The sequence below is a fragment of the Convolutriloba macropyga genome, chromosome 3, assembly GCF_964194025.1.
Source record: "Convolutriloba macropyga chromosome 3, txConMacr16.3, whole genome shotgun sequence".
Taxonomy (NCBI): domain Eukaryota; kingdom Metazoa; phylum Xenacoelomorpha; order Acoela; family Convolutidae; genus Convolutriloba; species Convolutriloba macropyga.
Window position 1 is genome coordinate 54,437,774 of NC_134470.1, and position 11,554 is coordinate 54,449,327.

Here is an 11,554-nt window from a genome sequence, read left to right on the forward strand (position 1 = left end):
ATATGTGTATGTGTGTTTGTGTGCATTTGTGTGTGTGTGTGTTTGTGTTTGTTTGCATGTATGTTAAGATGCTATTTTGCGGTATTTGGCAAGGGGTTGGGTTGAAGTTGGCAAACTGATATAGACGAAATTATCGTATTCAGTCAACATGGCCAAAAATGTCCCTAACAAAACCTTTCCACCTCAAAATTAAAAAACATAAGCACCCTTGCTGAATAATTACTACTCTTCGATTCGTTAAATTTTGTAGAACAATAAGTCCTTTTTGTGAGTCGTTAGAAGGATTTGTCATTTAGAACCTCTTCCATAAAGTGGCGCTCCGAAAAAATGACCAACTAAAGACAAATACTTCTTTATTTTAACTATTCAACGAGATATAGATTTTTTAAAATCAGTTTTTTCGATGACTTGATTTTCCAACCGAATGCGGATTTGCAAGCTGATTTGCGTAACCTATAAATCCTAAATTTACACAAAGTAGTTGTCATAAAAGTGAATAAAAAATATATATCATTTTTGTGTTATTTGTGTTATTCTTTCTGTAGAATCAGTCAGTTGTTCAATTGTACAATCAGTGCAACTAAGTCTATCAGTTAGGAATATTTATATCGGACAAAATTTAAATGCAACACATTAACAAATGTGTTCAAAGCAGTAATCAAATCATAGCCTACAAGACTTATTTTCTCTTTTATTAGTTTTCTGTCTGATATTATTGATGTTAAAAAATCACTTTCTATTTTAAAAAAAACAATCGTAGGAAAATTTAACATTGCCGCTGTATTTAAGGCAAACTTAGAGCTGTTTTTACTAGACCAAAAACCACCTTGAATGAAACATATCAACACTAGATCTAATTGGAATGAGGTAAAAAGATTTTTTTCGGATCTAAATGAATGCCCAATTCCTTATCTCGCAATTAGGGCGTTCTGATTGTTCAAGAAACAGAACCAAAATACATATTGCTGGGCATTCTCAGTTTACGAACTATTTCCCTGTGAAAATATTTGATTTATCAGTTTCTGACTCAAATGGTTGACATTTTGAAGGTATGCGTTTTTCCTGTTTAGCTGTTCTGAATGCGTAATGACAACTCTAAACTTGCTAAATTTCGGCGGTAATTTTGGGAGTTTTCCGCCGATTCCACTTTTTAGACGAATTTCATGTCGTTCTCAATCTGGCTCCAGTGTAAAAAATTTATAGCGTTACGAACTCAATAAAATATACCGAGATTTTCATCTAGGAGTGATTGAGTGTGGATGTTTATTTCTTTGACGCCATTTCGGTTACTGTAGCGTTTTTCACATTAATCAAGCTCAGTTTTGGTAACGACCTAATTATATTGTTCTTGATTTCATAACGATATCTTGAGTTACGAAGGTTTGAAATTATGTCAAATCTTGCGCTAAAATAGAAAATAAACTCATTTTAGGATCCACTTCAAGCTAATACTTCACTTTTCTGGAAGCAAATCTTGAATCACTACTGCCTTAAACTAAAGAAACTAATGAAAACAAAAATATTTTAGCTAAATTTTTATTGCATATTTGTAGAGGTTAGTTACTTAATTAACAGAATTAGTTTTCAGAAAAATTTTCTCTTTTAATCTTTTTGAAATTCTGAAATACTTGTTGTGCTAATATGTGAGAGCAATAATTGTTGTGTTGAGCCAGGATGCAGCAATGCTGAAGATCGAGTGAAGACGAATTCAAATATTTGTCAACATTCCTGCGATCCTATCAACATTTTTGGTATCAGTTTCAATATTTATTTTTTTTCGAATTGCGATTTTCACTAAGCATTCATCATGAAATGTATTGTTTTCAAGTTGTTTCCGCTAATTGTTGACTGCATAAAATTTTGCTTCTTGCAGACAGCAACTAATTTTCTGAAAAGAATGAAGAGAAATTGGAATCATTGTAATACCGTTCGTGTGTGTCACCACTTTTATGGTAGTTTTGTTGCTCAATGTACGGTCAGGTATACTGAATATTGAGCGAAACTGCAAAACCTTTCCGAAAAATGGTGATCCTTGTGCCCATATATGACAAATAAAATCAAACAAAGAATTTAAGTTTTTCATTAATCTGTATACGAACGATGAGACTGTACACTGTCTAAAAACTTCTCGAGTGAAGAAATCACACGATTTTTTATCGCGTGATGAAAAGTCACACGATTGTTCGCGCGACAAAAGCGTCTCGTGTGATTTCACATGAGAAAATTTTCTTCCCTGTGATGCAAAATTACACGATTTTTCGTGTGAATGAGCGTATAAGGAAAATATTTTTAAAGAATTTTTTTTTCACAAGCTCTTTTTTAAGCTGTTGTATTGAAAGATGATGAAATGAGCACGAAAGTAAAAATTTTTTTGAACGCTTAATCTGGTTTAAGTATGCAAACACAGAAAAAATCAACCTAGATTAGACTAGTCTATTATGTAAGCGGATTCTAGTAAGGTCAAAGAACTACACACGTTTTTTTGACAGTTTTATGGAATGAAAATACTTTATTTAATTAAATAAAGTATTTTCATTCCATAAAACTGTTGAAAAAAATAGTTAATTAGAATTAATAAGTACAGTTTAACTGTGACTCACCAAATACGCAAATATGTCTGTTGAAGTCGAATATTTTATTGCCACGAAAGCAGTCCAAGCCATCAATGAAAGCGTCCGATATTATTGCTATGCTATCTGCAACCGCTAACGCTAAAACAGATTGATAAGACAAATGAAGTTGCATGTGAAATAAACACTATTGTAGAAGTGGCATCTAGTTCAACAATTCATTACGAGCGCCTACCGGTACAAAATTTTGCGAGTAAATTTTACGAGTAAAAAATTTTACTTACAAACTTCCAGGACGAAAAGTCAGTTCCCCATATGGAAATTTCAGTCATTGGAAATTGAAGAGTGAAATCGACTTTACGCTGCAAAATAACTTCTGCGGAAGCAGAAATTACTTTATTCTTGTCAGTTATTTATTTATAATTGCACGTCTCCAATACGTAATTTTGTTGACGAGCTTGTTGAATTTGTGGAACCGTCTCCCATTAACAATCACTTCCTGGTTTCTTGTGATTCAAAAAACTTTGTATGTATATTTTTTGTTCGACTGCAAAATTTCTGTCCAGTATCTCTGATACAGAAATTTCTGATGATATTTGACATTCGCGGACAGACAACTATGTATCATTTGCGTCAATGCATCAACTGTAGTTAAAACCCCAGAAACTGCAACTGTATTTATTCTTTTTTCCTTCACAGTATATTTGTCAATGTCCCTTCCAGAAGTGACTTAGGAGGTGTCGCATCAAGGCAACATCAGTAACAACAGATAAATCTACTTAGTTGTGTTCGGGTGTAAACATAAATATTATACTCCTTAAATAGTATAGCATGTATGCATTTCATCCTTAGAGGCAATTGCAACTGCGCGTAGCTCATTTTTAATTTTCGATGTGATGTTTTTTGTGTTGTCGACGAGTGCTTCAGAGTTTCTTGGGAGCTTCAGTCAGTGTTTCTATTGATATGACATAGTTATCTTTCTGAAATAAAATTTATGCAACTCTTTTTGAGATAAGAAGAAACAGATCAGTAATATCCACTTTAGAGGAAAAAGTGTGAGCATACGAACTGTTTGATCGAAAAATGAGGCAATAGATTTTGTTAATTTGAACAGGTTTTTTTGAAATTCGGATATCACAACAAGTTGAAGCAATTACGCCTCCTTTATGTGTTCCTGCATTGGTGTAAAGAGTCAGAAATATCCTATTTTAATGGGATTTGTCACCAGGCAAAGATGTAAACCTCTCCAATCAACCAATGCAGTAAATTAAATCAGGCTATCAGCTTTTTTGTTTTGGCAAACGTCTAGTATTCTGATGCAGCATTGCAAAAGCAAATAGTTTTCAGGTTTGTTGCGATTTAGGACTGGATGTTATATCAAATACCTCCTTTCTGAAAGCACATTGCACTTCATTATGACTCTTTTTCAAAATCCGTTGAATTTTGTGTAGAAATTTGAGTTTGGCTCAGATTACTCAAGTTTTTTTGATATATCGAACGTAAAATATATGCGTTGTTTTCTTTGATTTATTGACAACCCGGTAAAAAAAGACGAGAACCATCTGAAATGAAAGATTATTTTCAGTATTTGGACGTTAGAAACCAGTGCTTATCAATTGTAGTAAAGAATGTGCAAGCAAAATCACTCAGGCCACTGCCGCTGATTAACATCAAATTTGTAGATTTCCAGCGGTGTAGCAGAAACTCGTTCCCGGAGAACTCTTTTTCACCTTACTTGAGCAAAAAAAGAAGTTAATTTTGTAAGATCTTGCGAGGTTCTTACAAGATCGTACAAGATGCTTACAGGAGCTTACAAGATTAATATTTTCTGACAAAATTCTTAAAAGATTCTTACAACAACTAACAAGATTAATTTTTTCTTACAAGATTCTTACAAAAATAATTATTTTTCGTACAAGATTCTTAGAAGATTAACTTTTTCTTGCAAGATATTGCAAGATTCGGTTTCTTGCAAAATAGCCTGGCAACCTAGGTAAAAAGAACCCAAGATCAGTCAAAAGTGACCTATCTTTACAAGATTAGCTTTTTCTTACAAGATTCCTTCAAGATTCTTACAAAATTGACATTTTCTGACAAGATTCTTACAAGATTCTTACAACAGCTTACAAGATTAACTTTTTCTTACAAGATTCTTACAAAAATAATTATTTTTCTTAAAGGATTGTTAGAAGTTAACTTTTTCGTGCAAGATATTGCAAGATTCAGTTTCTTGCAAAATAGTCTAGAAACCTAGGTAGAAAGCACCCAAGATTAGCCAAAAGTGACCTATCCTACGTTGTAGGAACACATACTGAAAAAGCGACGACCTGCGTCTATCCTACAGCGTGAAAATTGTCGACAATAAAAAGAGGCATCACAAGAAAAACAAAGGCATCGTATTTTCAAACGATAACAACAACAAAACCAAGGAAGGTCCTTCACGATGTTGCTTTTTTCATCTTTTCAACTATTTTGCGTTTGTCTTTTTCTATTCCTTGAACTTTTCTTTGATTTCTTCTTTGGTCACGGATGTCCTCTCGTCGCCATCGTTGTGTGGCAAATCTTTAATAAAAAGAAAAAACTGAGCAACACAAAACAGCAAGAAAAATTCCTTGCTAAATGTGCATTGATATCCCCTCAGAAAGAAGCCTAGGAACTGCGGCAGACACCTAAGTAGGCAAGCGCAAAAAGTCTAAAGCCAAAGTTTGTGGAGGCAAAAATCGGGCACAGCCAAGCCCCTACCAGAGAACCTATTAGAGGACCTTTCGTGCGTGCTTCTCTTCATCCCTCCTTTTTTGTTTTTATTTGAATATTTGCGGGCACATTTAGTGCCCACTGTTTCTTTACTGGTGTTCTCCTCATAGGCTAATAGGTTATCAGGTCGGGGATTGAATGTAACTCATTTTTGACGGCGCCAACTACACCATTGGAAATCTCCAATTTTGATGTTAATCAGCGACAGTGGCAATATCTTACAAGATTGTATTCTATTTTTGACTCGGATAAGGTGCAAGAGAGTTCTCCGTGAACCAGTTTCTGCGACACCGCTGGAAATCTACAAATTTGATGTTAATCAGCGGCAGTGGTCTGAGTGATTTTGCTTGCACATTTTTTACTACAATTGATAAGCACTGGTTTCTAACGTCCAAATACAGATAATAATCTTTCATTTCAGATGGTTCTCGTCTTTTTTAAAGAGTTGTCAAAAATTCAAAGAAAACAAGCTTTTGTCAGAACAAGGTTGAGAGTGTTATTTATATCTTAACTGAAGTCCGAATTTTGGCGGGCCAACGCATGTATTTGACGTTCGATATATCAGAAAAACTTTAGTACTCTGAGCCAAAACCAAATTTCTACACAAAATTCAACGGATTCTTAAAAAAGTCGTAAAGAAGTGCAATGTGCTTTCAAAAATGAGGTATTTGATATAACATCCAGTCCTAAATAGCAACAAACCTGGAAACTATTTGCTTTTACAATGCTGCATCAGAATACTAGACGTTTGCCAAAACAAAAAAAGCTGATAGCGGGATTTAATTTACTGCATTGGTTGATTGGCGAGGTCTACATATTTGCCTGGTGAAAGCAGTATATAATACACCCCCAGACCTATATTGCAAGAGACCTGGAAATTGCCTGCCTATGTAATGCTGCATCAAAAAGTAGAAGTTTGCCAAAATATTTGCTAGCCGGATTTCATTTACTGCGTTGTTTGACTAGAGAGATATATAGATATTTTGCTGTTGACAAATAGCATTAACATAGGATGTTGCTGACTCTTTACACCAATGGTGAACGTGAAAGAGGTTTAGTTCTTCAAATTTTTGTGATATCTGAATTTCACCAAACTTGTTCAAATAAACAAAAACCATCGCCTCGATTTTTGATCAAACCGTGTTGCATAAAATCTATTTTACAAAATGAACTTTTTATAAGCAATAGAAATACTGCCTGAAGCTTGCAAGAAAAACTGAAGCAATCATTGACTACATAGATAGAAGTAAATCACAGCGATAAATAAAAATGAGCTGCGCGCATTTGGTGCACTGATTTTGTCTAACCAATATAGTTGAAAGTAATTTTTGTACTCAAGAATTTTCTAACACCTGATAATTTTTGTTCATTTTAACAATTCTGTTGAAGTTCAGATATTACAAAAATTTGAATCAACCTCATCAATTTTTCGATAAATCTTAGAGTATTTTTTGCTGATGAAATATCCAAATCAACAAAGTAGGTTTTCATCTAACCAACAACATCAATAAACATGCTTTTTCCAGATCAAAGCCGAAAAGTGACTGAGCCGAAAAAGAATGATTGGTTCTCTAATTTGGAAAAAAGAACGACAAGATAATTATTTTAGTTTAAGTTAGTTGCTTTTAAAAATCAGATGTAGTTCTTATAGTCTGATTCCCTGATAATTACCGCTGTGGTGAAGAATACGACACTGAGATGACTCAAAACCAATTTTGAAGCTTTTAATAAAAAATAAAGTCGATTCCGTGTTGATCTAAGAACTTTGGAAAACCAGTCTCTATTTTAGGAGGAAAATGTGTGTTTTATTTGCTGAGGAATTTTTGGAGTATCTAAATTTGACTACCCAAGTCAGTTGAAATAAGTTTTGATTGTAGATCTGATATTTTAAAAAGCAACTGTCTGAATTTTTTTTATGGGTTAAAGTTCTTTTTCAACGGGATGGTGTTGTCAACTGACATTAGTTCTTCATTTTAGCAGGTTTTGGCTGTTTTCTATACTAGTGGCAAGATTCTTACAAAAAAGCTAATTTTTCAAGATTCTCACAAGAATCATACAAGATTAGGATCTTGCAAGAATAATTTGTAATATCTTATAAGATTAACTTTTCTTTGCAAGAATCTTGCAAAATCTTACAAGATTAACTTCTGTTTTCGACTCGGGTACTGAGTAACGCAGCAACGTGTGCTGCAGGAACGGATTTCGGAGAGTTCATTATGGCTGAGAGTATTACGCCAGCCAGCTCCGATACACCGGTTCTGTTTAACTCTAATTTGATAGATTTGTTGCGCACAGTACTCCAGCTCAATTCGGCTCATTTCACTCGGCCGTACTCCGTTTGATTTGCCCAAGTTTCACTACGATCCTATGTTTATCATTAAACAATTATAAATTACAATATTTTAACTTTTAAAAATCAGGTACCATTTTACTTCGTTTTACCTTGTTTCACTAATCGTGTGCCATTCCCTTTAATTGTATTCCGTATTTTACGTTTGTTAAAAAACGCGCTGAAATGAAATCTCAACCCGGGGTGTTTTTCAGTTAATTTTTTGTGGATAATTGGCAAGTTGTTTCAATCGATTTGACGATTTGGTTATATCTGCATCAATTATGTGAAGGATACGTCTGGAGAAACCATTTAATTTGTTTGGCTTTGACGTATAGAAACTTGTGACTGCGGTCTTCTGGCTTCCTCAAATAGAGTTTGAATTATTCTAACCACTATTTTGATTTGAGTTCTCCGAGTTTGTCGGTGTTTCGTGATTGATTCTCCTTACTTTTGGCTTTCGTCACCTTTTGCGTTTTACGTTTTCTCCCTTAGAACGGCCAGCAGTCTGTTTTCCGGGCGCCAGACCGAGTATGACAGTATGCTAATCAATTCGTTAGATGGTTTCCATTCTTTTCTAATATAATTTTTGTATTTTTCTACTATAACTTTGCTGTTCTGTCAGCTTTTCGCTTCTGACCTCACAGACGTGGATACTTCCGACCGATTTTTGATAGCAATCTCGGCAGAATGACGGATACAAAAATAGTTATCTGTTTTTGCTTCCTGGGCTGCAAATTTCTTCCAACGCAATACTCACGAAATTTTAGTATTCATTTTCATTATTCTTTTCTTAAGCATTATTTGATTTTTTTCCGATTATGCTCTTCCTACGCAAAGATCAGCTCCAACAACACCAACCCTGTTTGCGTTCGCCAAATTGCGTTTTTCATTTGATTGTACTGGAGCAAGCTTTTTCTTTTTTGTTAATCAAGCAAGGTATCATGACTCTTAGCCAATTTTACGTTTTGAACAAGTACAGGTTCTATCATTGAATATGTTTCATTCATCTTGTGCACAATTTGAACTTGGTTGTATTTCCCATATTCGAGCAGTTTTCAAAAGCAGCTACCGGATTTAAATTCGCATCAACTGTATGTTGCATTTTATGGAAAAGGGGGAGGATATTCTGGAATAAAATTTGAGCGGGCAATATTTTGACCAATCAGAGATTAGCATTAACTTTCCACAAATACACTTCTAACCACAATGGTATAGAAGGGGAGGCGATGGTAGAAACGATCCTGTATGTTTAGTCTAATACAATGAAAAACTCAATTTGCATATTCTCCTAAATAGTATCAATTTTTGCCTATAGAATGTATGAGCTTAAACCAACCTTTTAAATAAATGTGAGCTGCTGTTTTCCTGTCACACCGTCTCCAGACGAAAAAGGATAAAATATTTAGAGCCAAGCCAACAATTCCTAGTGCGAAAGTAACATAAGAAATGTACAACGCAGCCGGAACATCATGGCATTTTAAGTCACCCATCAGAAAGTTATAAATCAAAACTACCTGTTATAAATGTAATCACTTGCACCAATTAGTGTTTGAATCTTCAGGGGAAGTTTGTTTTACAATTTTGTATTTCGTTTTTACAATTTGTTAGAACAATTGTTGGATATTTATTTTAAATTTCGACATGTGCAGTAATATTTGCATCCTGTTAGCTTATTATACGTTTGGTTTTACTAATGCAATGTTTAAGCATTATTTTAAGCGCACTGTGCGCTAAGTTAGCTTCGCTTTTGTTTGATATCACACGACGGTCGTGTTTGAACAAAGGTGGCTTTGATAAAGTATAATTTGCTAAAGTGGGCTAATGATTTGTCCAGCAAACAAACAAAACGATAGTTCGATCATCGATAATCACTTGCATATGGTATATAGGTACATGTGTCTAGATTCATCGGCCATGACAAACTTCAATCCTGACATCTTAAACTCTAAATGACCGAATTGTTTGCTGTAGTGTCAAATCATCAATCTGAACAAATAAGTGAATTCAATATCAATCCCCTCCCCAAACGGCGAGAATTGTAAAGTTCCATTACTGTTTCAAAAGCTTTATTCATACCTAGTTATTCATAAGCATTGTTTATTTCCTTTAACGCAGACAGCCTGGGCTGAGATTTGTCTGACCTTGTTACCATTTTTGTTGAATTTTGTAGCAAGTTATATACCCAATAACAAATTTGTCCAGTCAAAATCAGTCAAGTTAAGTGACTCACAATATTATGCTAAACCCACTTTGTTAAATAAGTACATTCGAAGATCTTGAAAAAAGTGCTCTAGTGAATCTGTGGGTAGAAAGCTCCCACAAAGGACTGGGACCATATAAAGGTTCATGCAAAATCAGAAAGTAGCAGCTTTTGACTTCAGAAGATATGTGAAACTGAAAATATATTTTCATTTTAACATGTCTGCTGAACTCAAAGGCTGCTACTTTTTGATTGCTGCATCAACCTTATTTAGCAGCGCTTGATTGCTCTCTCCTTAGTAGCGATCAGATCGAGTATAGAGGGCCGCGAAAAAATAGTTGGATGGATGTCGAAGGGGTCACTGAATTTGTATTTGATGGAATTTTGACATATTCCAACTTCAAATTTAAAAAAACTTTTGTAGAATGTCTGCTAGGAGGCCCCAGTACCTTTTAAATTTGAAAAAAATGTAGAATTACCTACTTTACCAAATCAGAACCCTTTGTTAAGACTACTATCACTAAAAGGGAACTGACAGAGGTAGCACTGAGGGAAGGGAAACAATGACACAGATGAATTTTGAGTCGCGATAGAGTTGGAGGGACAGAGTAACCCAGGTTGACCAAACTTACAAAATTTAGAAAGGCCGTACCATGGCGCCCTATAAGTCCTAGAAAAAACCGTAATACGACCTGGTTATAAGGCCGTACCAAAAAAGAATTGGCTTAGCTTTGACCTGACAATTATTTGCGCCGCATTAAAAGTCCGAGAACAAATAATTTTGACACTATTGAGATTAAGCAGTTAGACCACAAGAACCACAACAACAACCTAGACTAAAAGATCAACTTATATTTTTGGAAAAGACTTGGTCAAAACAAAAAAAATCTATGAAGTCGAGCCACTAATTATAAGCATTGTTTTTCATTAGCAACTGATGAAACCTGGCATTAATGACGCTAAGTGATAAGAACGCAACAAGCACATTAAAAACTTGCAAAACTTAAAAATTCATTAATATTTTTCAAAAATGAACAGCGTATAAGTCAAAGAAAGCAAGAGCTATGAACTGATTTGTCTATTTGAGATAATTGAAGTTCCCTTAGAAGCCAAGGAAATCGGTCAATATTGGGACTAAGATATAAGATAACAAATTTAACAACAAAAACTCGCAAAACTCTATAATATTCCTATTACAAGTTCTATAATATTTCTTGAATACAATTAGTTACGAAATCATAGATCGCATAAATGTTGCACAGAAACAAATGAATTGAGTATGACAATCCCAATTAGCAACCTATTGTGACTTTCCTTAATGAGAATAAGCGCTAAGACAACAAAAATTACAACAGAACGACAAAACTCAACCAGCTCTAACAAACACTCAAACAAAAACCAATAAACTATCAATTGAAATCATTAATTGGATTCATATGCACCTCAAAATTAACCAATCAGACTTTTCAGTGATGATCCTTAGTGATAAGACAACTGAAATAATTTTTCAAACCATTTTTATCACCAAAGCTTGTCAAAGTTTTAAAAGTTTCAGATGACCGTTGATGAAATAGGCCCCATTTCATCACATATTTATCAATCTAAAAGCACTCAAGGAAAAGAAGCACTAACAACAGAAGACAAATTAACGCACGCTAAAAAATTTCCTTCGCAAAAACCCAAAATTAGTTCAAAATC

The 11,554-nt window shown here is 34.3% G+C and overlaps 1 protein-coding gene across 1 annotated transcript in view; it reads right to left on the reverse strand.

Moving 5' to 3' along the window:
- The window catches only part of LOC142337139 (G-protein coupled receptor daf-37-like), a 37,351-nt gene extending 27,945 nt beyond the window's left edge, over window positions 1–9,406 (reverse strand). Inside the window, exons 1-2 of the mRNA XM_075386243.1 lie at window positions 8,993–9,406; window positions 2,601–2,711 (exon numbers count right to left, since the gene is read on the reverse strand). Coding sequence (XP_075242358.1) covers window positions 2,601–2,711; window positions 8,993–9,146 — 265 coding nt within the window. The 5' untranslated portion in view covers window positions 9,147–9,406. The remainder of the gene's footprint in view (window positions 1–2,600; window positions 2,712–8,992) is intronic.
- Between the last annotated feature and the right edge of the window lie 2,148 nt (window positions 9,407–11,554).